General features: G+C 35.2%; 1 protein-coding gene across 1 annotated transcript in view; it reads left to right on the top strand.

Moving 5' to 3' along the window:
• LOC306881071 (voltage-dependent R-type calcium channel subunit alpha-1E-like) overlaps window positions 1–18948 on the top strand; it is a gene marked incomplete at both ends in the record, with an annotated part of 89938 nt that overhangs the window by 6894 nt on the left and 64096 nt on the right. The window contains 5 exons of the mRNA XM_079434971.1: window positions 4061–4156; window positions 5614–5753; window positions 15530–15633; window positions 15777–15935; window positions 18577–18767. Of these exons, the coding sequence (XP_079291097.1) occupies window positions 4061–4156; window positions 5614–5753; window positions 15530–15633; window positions 15777–15935; window positions 18577–18767 (690 nt within the window). The remainder of the gene's footprint in view (window positions 1–4060; window positions 4157–5613; window positions 5754–15529; window positions 15634–15776; window positions 15936–18576; window positions 18768–18948) is intronic.

The raw sequence follows: 18948 nt of genomic DNA, 5'->3' as shown, positions 1-18948 counted from the left end.
TTAGACAAATGTTTTTGAGAGAAGTCTCCTTAAAATCTACCAATAGCATATTCTGCTAATGATATTACATTGGTTTTTGGATGTTTTGCGACACTTTCAAAATGAAATGTTCAGATGGACATAAATCTGGCAATGTTCATTGTCTGTATTGCAGCAGTTTGGAAATGAAATGTCCAGTGAGTGACGCTAAAAGGTTAGTGCTCTATTGCATCTAAAAATAATGCACCTACACTAAACCTAAATGACAGTATTAACAAAAGCAATTTTGAGATGAAAATGCATTTGCTGAATCTACCATGCCATTTTATCAGGGCTTGTGTTTCATGGAACTCGTACCTGAGTGCTTCATATCATAAGTGCAATGCTGTACCAGGTATGCTATCGAGCAAGTATACAACATCAGAAAAAGCATACAAATGGATGGTTATGTGATACAGATGGTTATGTGATACAGATATGAAAATGTGTTCATTTATAAATCACACACTGGAAGTATTTTGAGGTCGTAGCATAGTATCTTGTGAAGCATCATGCAAAAATAAGTCTATTAATGGATCATTTGAACCTGTAACCATAATTTTTGTGAACAGGAATTAAAGTTGTTGGTGATTTACTGGTAGTAGTCTTAATTTGAATGGAATTTCGATGGAAACTGCACTGAATTGTACGTATAGGTACATTTTTGGAGTGGTAGAGTAGTAAATATTCATTATGGTACATATGCATCTATGCGTCTCTGTTCTTGACCAAAAAGAGGAGAGAGTTTGCTGGGTTGATAGTTGATCGTTGTGCATTCTTCAGCAGAGTGACAGAGTGAACCTAAGTGCAGTTTAATAATTATATGAACCAACAAAACTGTTAAAGCTACCTGCATTCATTTTTACGGCTCTGCACTCTTACTGTACAGTATGCAACAATTATCTCATTGATCTATTTTTTAGGACTTTTGGAGAAACATCTGAGACAAAACATAATGACAACTCAGTTTAGTCTTCTAAAAAGAACAAGTTCTGAACGATAACATTTTTTGCTCTAGGCTATATTGAAAATTTTATAATAATTGTAACAAAGCCTCTGAGATTGTGTTTGGGGAAAATAAACCGCAAATGTCTTTCCCTAGCAAACTGTTTTGGACAATTACACAGCTAAAGATTTCATTTATATTTTGAACACAGACTGAAAAAACGTCTATTATGCAATGGTAGGACAGAACCCAAGACACTGTACTAGTATTACACTCAAATACATGCTGTTATATAGTGTATGCGTATTACAGCTTGTTATATAGCCTACATGTTTTTTTATACCAGTTTTAGGTTCAAAGTGAATAAATAGGCTACAACTCTCAAATAACAGGCAGTTACCCCAATAAGAAACAGACATATGGATATGAGGAAATTCTAACATTTATAAGACTAGATGACTACTATTTTAAACTAATAGTTGTCAAACTAATTTAGTTCCCATTGCTTGTACATGTATAAGCCCATCCTCTCTGTGTCTGTCTTCCGTTACTTATTCTTTTAAACACTTGTTGAGTTGTTGGCCAATGTCACTCAACAAACTGAATACATTTCTTGTTTCCTGACATGTTTCAACTTTAATTAATTCAATTCATCTACCGATCCAATGAGCAGATTTCAGGTCATTATGAGGAATGCACTTATTTTTCATACTTCAGCCTGAAAGCACATTACAAGCAGCACTTGAGATAATGTTTGGATGTTTCTCAGGTGAGCAAACTCACAGTCAACCCTCCCTGGAGGAGGTTAAGTGTAGAAAGCAGGTTGCCATAGCAATCCTCGCTGCTAGAGAGATGCCAAAAATAAAAAAGCTGAAAATTCTAGGTTAGTGCATCCCTGACTGAACTGACATTACTATGCTTATTATTTTATAATGCCATTTTTGTGTCGCTGTATTAGAGTTTCCAAGTATTTTACCTCGCTTGCAACCATCTTCTTATCTGACAAGAACGGTGGCCCTCTGGTTACGTAGAAAAGTAACAGCACTGCTTTTCTCTACAAGCTGCATGAGTTAAGGTATCATTCATGTCTATAACACAGCCAGTGCAGACTGCTTACTGTAAGTGCAACATTTTAAGACTTTTGTTAAAATGACAAAATCTGATCAGCAGTTAAAGTGATGCTCATGTAAATCATTGGATATTCTTACATGCATGCCCACGGGCTGGTTGGTGATTTTATCACCATCCGAATCCAGAATGTTGTCCCCCTCAAAATCTGTGGCAGAATTTATTTCTTTATTGACAGAAAATACATTTTAAACATGTGACTGACAATGCGACCTCCACTGTGATCGTCATCTCAACACATGAGTTTTCATAACTGTGGACTCATACAAATGTATGTGTAACAATTACCTTATAAATAGGGATGTAGTCCGTGTTTTGTTTTTCTTACATGACTTTGTAAAGTGCCAGCACACATCAAAATGAAAATATTAAATAAACAGGGAAAACCAAGTCATGGAAACTAAAACGACTGTCTATTTTAATATCGGCATCAGGTAAGATACTCATTACTATTATAAATCACTTCTATAAATGTGTAGATTATTTTATTATCACTTAAAATGAAAACAATAAATGGACACACTTCATATACAAGTGTCTTTAATTACTGTGTACTTACATTTTAATAAATTATTTGATACAATGCACTTATACATGTTTTACATTGTACTTACATTTAAAAACACCTTTCTGTGATTACATCCCTAATTAATTTATGTAGTTACATCTATACTTACCCTGTCAACCCCTTAAACCTAATCATACTAAACCTGTCTCTAAACTTACCTCTGTCACCCCTCAATAACAGCAAAAGTGTTTTGCAATTCAACATGAACACAACAGATACATTGTACCTTAAATATTTTTGGCCATAAGTACACAATAGTTAAAAACACCACATATAAAGTAGGACCCAATAAATTAAATAATTTGTCATTCGTGATGGACGCCACCACTGTCCTTCTGTAACACCCACGTCTATAAACACACCACAGAGATGTGAGTCCCATTCAAATCGCTACATGATGAGAGTGGTTTCTTAAATGTTGTTTAGAATACTAGTCCTGTCCAATGGCTTTAGTAAAACATTAAAGATCATATTACTGTGTTAGTTGAGAAAAGCACTGAATACATTACAAAAAAAATGTTGAATCAACATCAAATGTTTAAGGCTGTAATGTTGCTATAGCATTAAAATTATTTTAAATCATTATTTTATTTATTTTTTAATGAAATGATACTCTAATATGAAACTAAAAGTTGCATTGCAAGTCACTGTCTTAATGAGGGAGTCATTGAGTCATTTATTCAATATTCATAACGTGGAATCATTCAGTAACAAAACGCTGCTGTACATTCAGTGCCATTCATGCTGGCTTACTTGAATGTGCTATTTGGGGTGGCACCAACTAGTAATTAATAACTTAGGTTGGTTGACAGTGAATGACACGTTGGGTCACAAAGCTTTTACAAGTGAACTGCACTGCTGGGTCTACGGACATTGTCAGTTCATTCAGAGTGTTCACACATGAGCCAAAATTTGTGTAAACTGCTACAAGGTTAATCAGTCCTGACAGGAGCTAAAGCAAGACAATACAGCTAAAGTGAGTCTGTCAGTGAAGATATGCACACTTCATCCACTCACACACTCTCCATTAATGCAGCACTGACTCATGTACATAAGCTAATCTTGACTGGTCAACTGGATCACTTGTCAACTACTGCAAGCATGCAAGTCCTAGTATGCATTTAGTCAAACCACATCTGCGAGTTTATGTAAACAGTGTATTTGCAGCATTAATGCAGGCAGGTGTACAATATTTTTGTATGTGTTAAGTGAAGTGTACACTACAGTGCGTCAGGCTTGAAGAGGGGAGTCTTCAATGTTTAGATGTAAACTTTTTTTAAATTCAGTAATTCTCATTTTGTCACGTCAGAGATGAAGATGCATCGATGCATTTTTAATTTTTAATTTTTTTCACTGATGTAATATTTGCCTTGACCCCTGTTGCCATTACTCCATTTGAGTATATGATCCTGGCCAGCATCATAGCCAACTGCATCGTTTTATCCCTGGAACAGCATCTTCCTGGTGAGGACAAGACGCCTATGTCCAAAAGGCTGGTAAGCATTACAAGCATACAACATAACTGAACTAAATTAATGGATTCCCAGCATCCAGAGAATACAAAATAAAATGCATACTGTTTCTCAGATGATAGTGGCAAACGACAGCACTGGGAAATCTCTTGTAAGAGAAAAACAAAAAAAAAGAAACCTGCAAATCCATAGCCACGGTTTTGCAATTCACCCCCTCAGTTTATAAACCAAACTCACAAATTATTTGCAATCCATTCCCACGTTAATGCATTAAGACAGGGATAATAAAAGACCAATTTCAGTATACATCTTACTAATGCTACAAACTATATACAGGCAAGCTGATGTGGCCAGAAACACTTCATGTGGCTTAAAGTACAAAGACAGTGATATAAAGTATACAGTTTATTCAAACATATGTAGTATATACAGGTAAGCAGATGTGGCCAAAACATGAATGCAGTGTGCTGCATCAACAAGGAGTACACTGAGTTTTAGTTTCACTATCTGAATGCATTTTCTTTATAATAATTTTCTAAGAGAGGAAAATGCTTAAAATGTAATTTTGCATATTGCTTGAATATATATTGCCCACATCTGCGAGTTTGTATATAGTTTGCAACATCAAAAAGGTGTATAGTGAGTTTTGCGATCACTTTATTTTGTGACGTTAAGCATTTTCTTTACAGTTTTCTGTGGGGGAGGAAATGCTTAACGTAAAATGATTTTCTTCACACTTGGATTATGGTGCCATTGTCTTAGAAGTAGATCGTTTTTATGACAAGAAACGTGGAAGAAAGTTGGTTTGGTTTGATGAATAAGGATTCATGTGTTTTTAGTTTATACAAAGAAATATATCTGCTTTAAAGGATGAAGAATTATATATGCAATTTGTTATAAAATATGCACTTTTTTTATCTTTTACTGAAAAGAAGACCATGCTCTTGTTTCTTTATAACAGTGAAGAATATAAACCTAATGTCATGTCTATAAACCTTAATGTCATTCACATTGAAGTCTGATATCATTGTGAAATCAACACTAGAATGTGTCTATTTATCAAATTGGGGAAGTCGTGGCCTAATGGTTAGAGAGTCGGACTCGTAATCCAAAGGTTGTGGGTTCGAGTCTCGGGCCGGCAGGGATTGTAGGTGGGGGGAGTGAATGTCCAGCGCTCTCTCCACCCTCAATACCACGACTGAGGTGCCCTTGAGCAAGGCACCGAACCCCCAACTGCTCCCCGGGCGCCGCAGCATAAATGCTGCCCACTGCTCCGGGTGTGTGTTCACTGTGTGTGTGTATGTATGTGTGTGTGCACTGCTGTGTGTGTGCACGTTGGATGGGTTAAATGCAGAGCATGAATTCCGAGTATGGGTCACCATACTTAGCCGTATGTCACTTCACTTTTTCACTTTTTTATATTTTCTATTGATTGTTTTGTTTAATCATTTGATCTGTTTCTTTCTCATTGGGTCCATTAGGAGAAGACCGAGCCTTATTTCATTGGGATCTTCTGTTTTGAGGCTGGTATCAAGCTGGTGGCGCTCGGTTTTGTTTTTCATAAGGGTTCCTATCTCAGAAACGGCTGGAATGTAATGGACTTCATTGTTGTGCTAAGTGGGTAAGTGACATTTAGATTTTCTTTCTCCTCACTGATTTTTGATTCTTCATTGCTATGAATAGTTTGAAATTATAGGTGTGTGCTTCCCTTCAAAACATAGCTATGATGGGCATGGCCTGTAGTTGCTATCTGCTTGCACAATCAGAACTTCCCTAAGCACTTCTCCACTTCCATTCCACCTCCTTAAGTGGGCGAGGAGTGTTTCTGCTGATCTTCACTCATTCAATACTTATTTAGGGAGCGAGCCTATTCATATATACCCTTTAGGCAGCTCTGTATCCCAAAATTTATTGTGTATTATTTATTTATTTATGTACTTTTTCCAAGCATAGAAATAAAAGCTGGTTTCCACCAATGAATAAAACAAATTCAAAAGGAAATTGCAACATTTTATTTTGCATTTCTGACTTTTTTTTCCCTCAGAATTGCACGTTTGTATCGCACAAGTTTGAATTTATAACATGTAGTTTTGAATTATAAAGTCAGAATTGTGAGATACAAAGTTGCAACTGTAAGAAAGTAGTCTTTTTTTCTCCCTCAGAATTGGAATTTGTTGGATTTTTTTTTTTTTTTTTTCGCAAATGTGAGAATACATTTATATCTTGCAATTCTGACTTTATAACTTGCCCTTGTGAGTTTATATGCAAGTCTGAGAAAATAAGTCAGAATTGTAAGAAAAAAGTCAGAATTGCAAGAAAATAGAATTGTGGGACATAAACTTAGACATTGTCAGTTTATATCATGCAATTTGGAGAAAAAAAAAAGTCTGAATAGCGAGAAAAATTCAGAATTATGAGATAATGTTGCAATTGTCTTTTTTTTTTTGTTAATTCTGTGGTGGAAGCATGCTTCCACACATAGGTCTATAGAATGATGCATAAAAAGATAAATATAGAAAATCTGTAAATAATAAATCACCTGCAAAACGGGTTCCAAGTGATCAATGGCTTAAGGTGTTCCATTTAAACCCATTGCACAGGTTCTGTGAGCAATCATGCAATGTAAGCAATGACATGAATCCGAGTCCCTTTGTTTGAATAGGGCAACATTTTTATTTTAAAATATTTGTTTGAATATGGCAACCTGATCGCTTGTTTTCCAATATTTCTATGATTGAATGACTGACAAAGACCCATCCTCAATCTGCCAATCACTGTAGGCATAGCTTAGCAATGAGCTCAACCCTGCTCTTTCTCTTAGCTTAAGAGTTCTCCCATTCCTTGGTAAAAGTTGCTCTCAGCCGATTTGTGAATAGGTTTGAAGAGGAAACTTTTACTGCTATTGTACTGCTAACTCTGAACTGGCAAGACAAAAAGATTTGTGAATACGCTTCAGATTTATGGCATCAGTCACTGAGGTCTGTGAACGCGTGAGAAAGCGAGTCATTCATCTGAATGGCTTTTGCTCAGGTTGCTTTGTTTCATTGGCAGTCGTTTCTAGAAACATTTTTTAAGCAAATCACTTGAGCCGTAAAGACCATGTGACTAATCACACTAACTCCTTGAAGCAAAGAAAACACCTTTTGAATTAACAGAAGCCTATTTGACGCTGTTAAGAGCTCGCCTAAAAAACTGGTGAAGCGTCCACTAAAATATAATAAAATGTTTGGTTTTAATCAATGTCGTTAGAAGGTGGGAAGTGGTCTGACACTGATTTTAACACACATCACATCAATGAAAGGTGTAATTTCTAAAAGGTTGCATAGACATTTTTAAGTGCATCCATCGGGCTTCATTCATAAAACATGAGCAGAACATTTCTGTGTAAAATGTTCATAAATCTGCTCTCAGATTAATTGCAGAGCGGTTTAACAGAGAAATGTGTCCTGCTCGTGCCTCATGAATGAGGCTGACTGTGTGTTATGTCTGATCCTATGTACTTGTTTGGTCTTGAAAGATTCACTTCCAAGTAAAAATAATTGTGTTTTTACACAACCTTATTATCTGTTCTGTCTTTAAATGCCAGTTTTTCTCCTAAAAATGTCTTAGAGTGGCTGCTAAAATCTGAAATGAAACCGATTATCCCTGCTACACATCTGACACACTTCTGGCTCCAACATACCTGACCTCTTTAAAAACAGTGAAAGTAAGTCAGACTTAAAAGAAAACTACATGTGTCATTCCACTCATCTGGGAACTGAAACAAGGCCAGTAGGCCATTGCTTGTGGCTTTCATTTCGTCTGAAATTAATGATTAGCTGCAAGCGAATCTGCTGGGACAGGGCCAATTTGATATTTTTTCCTTCACAGGTCTGCTGGGAACATATGGAGAAACTTTGCATTTGACATGATAAAACAAATACGAGTATGATAATGTTGAAGTGACAGCTCGCCTCGCTGCTGTATGTTTCCTTCTCATGATCCTTCAAGCAGTGTTGGACTATATACAGTAATACATACAGTAACTACAGACAACTTCCCAAACACAATAAACCTTTCCAAGTGATTTTAAACAATTAACTACTACATATATTTATATAAACATGCAGTTTACAAGTGGAAGTGTTTGTAATAATTATATTAGTGTAGTCAGGCTTCCCAGTGTCATGTGGTTGCTGGTTATTTTTTGTTTCAAAATAAATACAATTTAATTATTGAGCTATTACATAAAATCCTGCCTTGAAAAAGGTGCTCTTGGCTATTCAAAGTTCATGTCATTAATCTATTGTGTCACTGTAAAAACATAAGTGTAATATTAATGGTAAAATACTGTAAAAACCTGTTAATTGAATAACGGTAAGTTCGCTTACTACTGTACTAGATCTAATGGGGCATTTCATGCAATTTTAGAGTAAAATACTGTTAAATGTACAGTTTTTCAAACAGAAAACATCTCATAATTTATAGCTGACATTCCCATAATTCTCTGTAGCAGCTCACATTTGATGGCTTTTCATTGAAATAAGGTTTCTTTCTTATCGGTTATGTACATTATGGTTTTATGTCACATCTCATGTTGTTACATTAATATTGATTGGATTATTTTACTGTCATGTGTGCTATCATGATGGGGTTTTTTGTTTGTGTGCATGGCACAGTGTGCTCCTATATATTAGTATTTACTTCAGCTTGTGGAAAATCTAGTTGTGATGAACTTTGTGACTTTCGCATTACCAACTGTGTTTTTATGGTGGTTGTAATTTGGTATGTCAACATTATTTCAGTTAAAAGAAATGCAAATTTTCTACTGTCAAGTTGATTTCAACCTTTAAAATTTAGAGAGAAAAAATGTTTTTTTCCATTTCTGGCAGCCACAGCTGCCGTTCACTGAATGTGTGTCCCAGTTCACACAGGCTATTTATGCACTACTCTATGCTGTTTTGTTTTTAGTATAAATAGTGTGATTAGTGTTTTCACACTAAAAATTCAAAATAGAAAAAGGTTATGCACTTAATATATATATATGAAGAGTTCATTTGCAAACGCAGACAACTCCACATTTCATGTTTTACAGTAAAAAACAAAACAAAAAAACCTACTTGTTTAATCTTTGTAATCTCCTCAGACGACAATGTAGATGCCTGACAAACGTTGTTGTTGTTGTGATCATAGATTATGGATGTGATTACACTTTTCCCTCACCATTGTAACACGCTGCTTGCGCAAGGATCCATGAAAACGTTTCCTTTTTGCCCTGAAGAAGATATCCCAAGTTCATCAAGTTCATCAAAATTATCCATCCTCGGTCACTTTTAGTCAGCTTTGATGAAACTGCTCTCAGATAGCACGTCTTTTCAAAGTGAAAGTAGCCTTGTCACCTGACCTAAACACAGGGCGCTGATTCACTAAAATGGACTTGTCGGCTTCTGTTCACAAACCACAAGGGTGCTTGTCGGCTTCTGCAGTAAAACGTGAGCTCACGATGCCTTGAAAGTGGACAATCTTTTTTCTTTTTAAAGTGGTGTTTATCGGTTTTTGCAAATGAACTTTTCATATATATAGTCATGTCCGTAAATGGTATGTGTGCTTAGGAATGGTTGTATCTTGTTGCTACAGTAAACGCTGTTGTCATGTAGAATCAAAATTTGAACTGATCTTAAAACACATTGTATTCATTTATCATGCGTCTCCTAGCAACAAACCCACGTTTCAGCATGAGTTTGTTGTATTCAGAATGACTTGAAAGTCTGCTAGTCCTTCAGTGTATGATGCCCAATTTTTCTCTAAATAACCATTTACAAGTGCATGATACCTAAAGTCGATTTAAACAAGTCCGCTGCAAGTGACATGCAATAATATGTTTCAACCACAGATGGCTATAGAGAGACAATAGTTGCATAGTAGCGATACTGTAGTGTTGTAGTACTCAAGACCGGTCTTAAGACCATTTTTTTTTGAAGGTGTTGGTCTTGTCTCGGTCTCGACTGCATTTGTACTCGGTCTTGTCTTGGTCTCACATCTCAGACTAAGAGGACTTTGTTTCAAGACCACAACTGTGGGGATATCACTAAAGTGCCGGTGCATTGTCTGATTTATTTATAACTATAATTAATTTGAGTAGATGTAAAACTTCCTGCTTCAAATTCAGTGAATTATTAATTAAATTACTAAATAAAAATAATAAATTATTTGATTTATACCAGTGGATCTCAGAGGTTTTTGACTTCAATGCCCCCTTATTTTCCACAACAATATTTGAAGGCCACCATCCACTCCCCCCAAAATATTTTGTATTTTGTATAAATATGATGTATATTCATAAAAAAAAAAAAAAAACACTTAGAAATAATTTAAATTGAGGCTGAGAACCACTGATTTATACTGTTATGCCGGCTCAGAATTGAATGAGTATTTATGTCAAAAATGTCACCAAAATTAATACAAATACCCACAGAATTTATATAATTAAGCAATATCACAAGAGCAAGAGAGCTATTTTCACAAATTTGATATTAGTTTTATACAAATATTCAATAAACAAAAGTACATTTTAAAAACATAATTACTTATGTATTTATATTTGTCAGTGTTGGGGGAAGTTACTTTTAAAAGTAATGCAATACACTATTGTGTTACTCACTAAAAAAGTAACTAATTACGCTACTTAGTTACTTTTATGGAAAGTAATGTTACGTTACTTTTGAGTTACTTTTTGAATCTGCGCAGGGCTTGCTTGTTTGTTTTTTAATATAAAAAAAATCTTCTTTTTCAAATGTAAAATAACTTTTTACGCCAAAAGTGAAATGAATAGGCTTCAAGCTGAAGGAAATGTAAATTAACGTCTGTACAGTAGAGGGCGCCGCTCAAAGAAATTGCATGAAGAATATGACGCAGGAGAAGAACGTTCAAAACTATTCAACATTATCAAAAAACAAAACAAAAACACAAATGTGTAATTTTTGCTTAGTATGGTTGAATTGGATCATCGAAGGTCAGTAGCAAAGACACTGGTTAATAAAATGGGTTTAAATACATAAACATTTAATTATTGCAGGTTTGCATAATATTTTGAGTTTGCATTTGACTGTTTTTATTCATTTTGAGGAACACTGAATGTGTTTTAGTGCAGGTGAGATGAGTAAATACATGTTGATATTTAGTCTAGAACTACAGTAAGATCATGTTGATATTTAGTCTAGAACTACAGTAAGAAGATCATGTAGATATTTAGTCTAGAACTACAGTAAGATCATGTTGATATTTAGTCTAGAACTAAAGTAAGATCATGTTGATATTTAGTCTAGAACTACAGAAAGATCATGTTGATATTTAGTCTAGAACTACAGTAAGATCATGTAGATATTTAGTCTAGAACTACAGTAAGATCATGTTGATATTTAGTCTAGAACTACAGTAAGATCATGTTGATATTTAGTCTAGAACTACAGTAAGATCATGTAGATATTTAGTCTAGAACTACAGTAAGATCATGTAGATATTTAGTCTAGAACTACAGTAAGATCATGTAGATATTTAGTCTAGAACTACAGTAAGATAATGTAGATATTTAGTCTAGAACTACAGTAAGATCATGTTGATATTTAGTCTAGAACTACAGTAAGATCATGTAGATATTTAGTCTAGAACTACAGTAAGATCATGTTGATATTTAGTCTAGAACTACAGTAAGATCATGTAGATATTTAGTCTAGAACTACAGTAAGATCATGTTGATATTTAGTCTAGAACTACAGTAAGATCATGTTGATATTTAGTCTAGAACTACAGTAAGATCATGTAGATATTTAGTCTAGAACTACAGTAAGATCATGTTGATATTTAGTCTAGAACTACAGTAAGATCATGTTGATATTTAGTCTAGAACTACAGTAAGATCATGTAGATATTTAGTCTAGAACTACAGTAAGATCATGATGATATTTAGTCTAGAACTACAGTAAGATCATGTAGATATTTAGTCTAGAACTACAGTAAGATCATGTTGATATTTAGTCTAGAACTACAGTAAGATCATGTAGATATTTAGTCTAGAACTACAGTAAGATCATGTTGATATTTAGTCTAGAACTACAGTAAGATCATGTTCACACACAACACTCTGCTCTTACTCCTGATTTCTCTCAACATGGCAACACGACAGTTGTCAGTCAATACATGGAAAACAAAGTAACTGGAGTTACTTATTTGAAAAAGCAACTCAGATATTTCCTTCTAAATTAACAAGTAATGCGTTAGTTACTTAAAAAAGTAATCTGATTACGTAACTCGCGTTACCCCCAACACTGATGATTGTACCAGTTCAGATGCAGCTTCTGTGTAACTGCACTGCAAAAATGAATTCATTCTAATTGTATTTAATGATTAAAATTAAGACATTTCTCAAGCAGCAAATTTAGATCTTTCAGATGAATTTGAGGAATGGTCTTGGATTAGGTGGTCTTGACTACAACACTGTGTTATGGATTCCGATTAAATGATTCATAGAAGTAGTAATTCAGATTTCTCCTAATAATATATTTGATAATGCATCAAGTGTGAATATTTTACAGTGTAGCCGGACTTCTGCTGCGTGTCTTGAGGAAGCGGACAACGGAGCGCTGCTTCAAAGCTGCTTGAGCATACAGTGCGCTCAACGCAGCATAGACTCGGCATGAAGCCTTTCTTTCATAGTGTGTGAAACATGAAGCATTTGCCGCAGATATGCTGATGATTCACCACTAAGTGTTGATAATGTTATTCCTCCATCTTCCTCCATCCCCCTCCCCGTTGACTGGCTCTCAGAGCTCAGTTCAGCTCTGTGTGTAGGTGTTCATGTGTGGGTGAGCCCGTATTCATTTCATGTTTGCATTTCAGCTTTTTCACTGACAGGTACAAAGAAATCAAATTGTGAAATAATTAATAGTATTTGGTCATGTTACACTGATTGATAGAAATGTGTGAAATGACACAGGTACAAACGTAATTGATTATTATGACATGCACAAAACAAAATGGGTTCAGTTGCAAAAAGCCTTTGTGTTAAAGACACCACAGTGACTATATAAAACACTGTTAAGCCTACGGAAGCACATATTCTGTTAGAAGAAGGCTATTATTAAACTGACTGTCCTATGGTTTAAACGCAGTACATTTTGTACTTTGTCCATTGATTGATCAGGAAGCATTACATAAGTTCCTTTGAATCACAGATTGAAAGCTCCCGTAAGAAAAACGGATGTTTATAAAAAGGCATAATAAAGCAGGCTCCTTTCTGTTCCTGTAGCCGATATGAAGGATTTGTTGATGCACAATAGTACGGACGTTCTGCAGCTCTGGAGGATACAGAAAGATTCACAACCTTGAATTTTCACACCATTTACACCCCCGAGCACTGCTTTCATCCACTCACCCACTCACTCGCTCCACGGCTCGCTCTCTTTCTGACGCTCGCTTTTTCCTCTTTCCTCTTCCATACTGTAATTAATATTCTCTTATTCAGATTTATCCCTGAGTTCATGACTTTAGGTTCTTCCTAAATATTAGCAATTGTCTTAGTGCTCACAGATACTGTTGTCTAATGTGTTTGTCACTGTATCGTGTCTGGGAAGTGCACAGTCTGTAACAGCTCTGACTGATACCTAAGTGCCCACTTCCCATTTCTTTTGTGAGGTTGTTCACATGACCTTTTAAATGTAGCACATATCAGGATGAACAACTGGCGTGCATGTGTGAAACACCCTACCCTGACATATTACCACAGTATCAGCTACTTTAAAGTCAAAACTGACTATTCGTTTTTATGGAATATTGCAGTGTTTTTTTTCCAAATGATTTATCCATGTGCATCATTATTTTATTTTTTTTAATGCATGTGCCTCATATTCTTTAATATAAATAAACAAAAATACAATAAACCCCAGCATGAGATCCAGCAATAGCAAACAAGGACAATTCAATGATCCAATCAATTCCAGATACACAACATCACGTCCCGCCCTACATTTTTTTTCCAACGCTATCGCAAGACCAATTTGTACATATTTTATGAGGTGGCTAATTCGTACAAATTTGTACGAACTCACTCGTACAAATACGTACGATTTAGCACAAATACGATTGAGCCACCTCGTAAAATATGTACGAATTTGTCGTGAGATTTTTTTCTCATTCGAGTAGCCATTTCTCTTGGATATACCTCACAATATATATTTTTATATTTTTGTCATATGTTTCCAGAGGTGCACTAGCAATCTTAGTATGTATTTTTTTAAATCACAATTGGTCCTAATTTAGATATAAATGGTCATTTTCCTCTGATTTCTTCGCTGTTGGAAGGCTGTGTCTACTGTGAGACGTCAGTGTAAACCCCCACGGCTGTGATTGGCTGACGTCTTTGCATATGAAATGAGCATTACATTGCAATTTTACTATAACTGCTGCCAAGATGAACTAATGGTGAAAAGTGTTGATTATTCTGTAGCATTATATTTAGACCTACTCCTGTCGCATGAAAGGTTGCGAAACACAGTCTCGTCTACTGAGCACACAGTACTTTTAATGATCTGCAATCTCACACATGCTTTTATCAGAACGAACACAGAGAAAACATGATGTAAACATGAAACTCACTGAGCATTGTAAACTGTGTCAGTGATTATAATAAAGGAGTTTTGGTTGAAAATGCAAAAATCAAATCGCTGACAGACTCACACTGCTCCAGAGATTATAAAGAGAACGATCTTTGATCACTTTCTTTATAAAAGTAATGTAAATAAATAATATAATCTATAAAATATAATATAATAATTTAATCTTATACTCACTACAGTATTTGTTCATTTAATTTATTCATATACTACATTAACTTGAAATGCTATACATGTATTAATGTATTATACCTAAAGCATTAACTAAAGTTGATTAAAGTATTATATCATATTTTGTTTTTACATCTGAACTTCTATTGTCACCAAAACATTTGAGGATGTGTGTTAATATATGGTAAATAAATGTGTGTTATTATATGGTAAATAAATACGTTTTGCAATTTCTGTGTATCATAAAGTGCAATTCATGAATAATTGTACAATTCGATGCTAAATCAAGCATGCAATTTTGAAAAATGTCATGTTAAATGTAAAAGAAAAGATATTTCTGTTATAGAAAAAGGGGTCTGTATGGTGGTGGTGGGGGGTGGGGGGTCAGTTTTGTGCCACATTTACAGGAATAGTTCTCCCACAAATGAAAATTCTGAACAAAACAGAATTCATAAGTTTGGAACAACTTGAGGATGAGTAAATGATGACAGAGTTTCCATTTCTGGGTGAACTGTCCCTTTAATGGTTATGTGGACAAAGCCTTATTTCCCTTTTCCTTGTGTGTTTGTTCTGTCTGCAGGATTCTGGCCACTGCCGGATCTCATATGAATATCCCCGTGGATCTGAGGACCCTGAGAGCTGTGCGTGTGCTCAGACCCCTCAAACTAGTCTCCGGTATCCCTAGTAAGTAACTCATATCATTATTTATCCACCATATCAATAATATTTAAAATCATCTTGTCACATATGACACATGGCATTTAGTATTTAAAGTAAAACCACTTATTGGCCAGATGTACTTAACTAATCCAGGTGAATTCCTCCAGGTTTACAGATAGTTCTGAAGTCCATTATTAAAGCGATGGTGCCGCTGCTGCAGATCGGCCTTCTTCTGTTCTTCGCCATCCTGATGTTCGCTATCATCGGCCTGGAGTTTTACAGTGGCAAATTACACCACACTTGCCTGCCCTCTCCAGATATACTTGGTATGGGGAATCTTTTCAGCCTTTAACTCAAATGAAACAGGAATGCTGTAGTATACTGGAGCTGCCATGCAATAGCCTTCTTTGATCCTGGGTGCTCAGTTCTGCTGCCAAGTTTTCTAAGCCAATCACGTGAGCCAAAATGCCATGTGGCTTGTCACTCAAACTCCACTGGAAAATCATATCATAACACATGTGATTTGCTGATAGCACCACAGTCCCAAGCTTCTCACTAGCGTCTATCCTGAGCTGTGATATCAAGCAGACAAAGAAAGTCATACTGTAGATCTGCTATACACTCCCAGAAAGAACCAGTGTAGGTACAACATCTAATTTTATAAGTAATCTTTGACTGAATAAACAAACCTTTTTGAATTGCCATCAGTGGAGAAAAATGGCAGCATGCACATCATTTACACTGTGACTGAGGTGAAATCTGGGGTGTTTCTCAATCTGAAGGCTGTGTCCTAGTAAGGCTGCATCGAAGGCTGTCTCAGGTTGAAGCATCCTTGGAAGGCAGCCTTCATTTTGCGCCCCTTCGTTCAGCATATTTTGATCATTCTCCAAGTGTGTCCTCCAATCTCCCACAGTCCTTAGCACATAATTATGAAAAAGAATTTACAGAAAATGAGTCGGCACTGAGCTTGTCAAATTTCATTATCATCAAGACAAAAAGGCGCATGTTTGCTTTTGTTTTGTTATAAGTTAATCACATAAAGCACTGTGAGACCACAGACGGTCGTTATTCACTGCACTGCATTGTACTGTAATTTTCCCAAATTCATTTTTAAAAGTATTTTCATGCTGTGACTGTGGGGGCAGAAACATTTATCATGGTTTTTGTTTCGTGTTTTAAATTGGTTATACAAATATTAAGGGAACATTTCATTCTATAATTTTGCTAACATTATGAGAACTTTACTTTTCTATGTTCTCTGACCATTCTGAAACAAGTAACATTTAAAAAAAAATGTTAGATGAACTAAGACATTTCAGAAAAAAAGTTCCATGAACAATGTTTAACGTTTTTAAAAAAAAATTAAAAACATAATTTATTTTTAACATAACTACAGTGCCAGAAGATGTGGGGTACAGTAACTAAACTAAACTGTTTAACAGGATAGAATTTATTAATCATGTTGGAAAAAATGTATTTGACCTTGTTTGTAACAAAAAACGTATGAGGTAATAACCAAACACTTTCCCACTTAGGGTTTCCAAAGAGCAATAGAGCAAGGCTTTGATAGTATCCTCCTTTAAAAATAGAGAACAGATTTGTTATTTTTAGAAAAACACATTTTACCACATATTGAATCAGCTAGATTGACTATGGGCATATCAACCAATATCACATCTCTAAAAAAGGAAACAATACCAGAATTAATTGCAGAGAGAACAAGAGAGAATTCCTTGGGAGTCACAGGAAAATTAAAATATACAAGAAACTCATAAGTCATAAGATACCCTTGAGTATTAAACAAATGAGATACTAAAACAATACCCTTATCAAACCAGCTTTTCAAAAAAATACTTTTGTGCTCATATAGAATACAAAGATTGTTCCAAATAAACTAACGCTGCGGAGAGAAATTGTGCTTGTAGATCCATTTCCAAGCCAACAAAGCTTGAGCATGAACGGCAGATAGTTTCACTGGCAACTTCTCAATCTTATCATCACACATAAGTAAAAAAGAAAGACAAATTTAGGAATACAATTCCACAAAGAAGGTTTATTCAGACAAAATTTTAACCAATTAATTTTGAGAGCATTATTTAAAGTAGAGAATTCCAAAAAGTCAAGTCCGCCGTTTTTAAGGGAATTTATGACAACAGATTTACGAATATAGTGCACACGATTCTTCCATGAAAAATTCAATAAAGTCTGATCAATCGTATTAACAGTTTTATTGTCTAAATGTATAGTTGAAGCAATATAGGTAAGTCTAGAAATTCCTGAAGAACTCTACCTCCATTAATAACCAAAGATTACATTTTCTTTGTCTCTTTTCAAAGGCAGGGTTAAGATCTTGTTCATTTTTCGAAATGACAACAAGTAATTATCAGTTTTTTTAACAGGAATATCATCAAAAGATGAGAAGGAATTGTTTAAGACTTTTTAATATGAAGGTACAAACCTGAAGTGTGAATTAGAAAACGCATGCATGTGAAGCTGGAAGCTGTGACGCCAGTGTTCAAAAGTAGCAGTTTTCAAATCTTGCTGCATGTTAAAATTGTTTTGAATTCATAACATAATAGTCCTCAAGTAATTATGTGAAATTTAGGCTTTATTAATCGAAACTGTGGACCTGCAAATCATATTTTGTGTGAAAAGAAATACAAGTTGTGGGAGTTTCACTGCCTCTAGTGTTCATTTTAACTGGAAACTGCAGCGATTTGTGTGTATAGGTATGTTTTTTGAGTTTAGCAGAAATGTAGGTAGAAGCATGTATTTCTAATGAGCCCATGTTGCAACTAACTGATGATTTTATTAAAAACCTAACTGTAAGGCAAACAAAGCAAGCATCACAGGTATTCACGTTTGCTAAAAAAAAAAAAAATGACTGTATATAAAAATGATGGCAGTCAAAACATTTTTACTATCATATCATGCTGAATGCATCATGCAATATTGCTGTTCCTTCAGACAATGAGACGGTGGACTCTTCTGAGGTGGAGTTTGCGTGTGGAGTGAGGAGGTGTCCTGAGAAATACACCTGCATTGGCAGCTGGATTGGGCCCAATGATGGCATCACTCAGTTTGACAACATCTTGTTTGCAGTGCTGACAGTATTTCAGTGCATCACTATGGAGGGATGGACTGCCGTCCTGTACAATGTGAGTTCCTACAGCAGTAACGTTTCAAAACGTCAGTCCTATAGTTGACTGACTGGATAATATTTACATTAATACTCACTGATACTCATCGTTTGTCTTTATTAACATACACTGGCGCTGAAAAGTTTGGGAATTTAAATGTTTTTTAAATAAGTTTCTTCTGCTCATCAAGGCTGTATCT

This window comes from Barbus barbus (genome assembly GCF_936440315.1).
Source record: "Barbus barbus genome assembly, chromosome: 15".
Lineage (NCBI taxonomy): Eukaryota > Metazoa > Chordata > Actinopteri > Cypriniformes > Cyprinidae > Barbus > Barbus barbus.
Note: the sequence above shows the minus strand (reverse complement) of the source record. Positions and strands in the feature narration are given on the sequence as shown.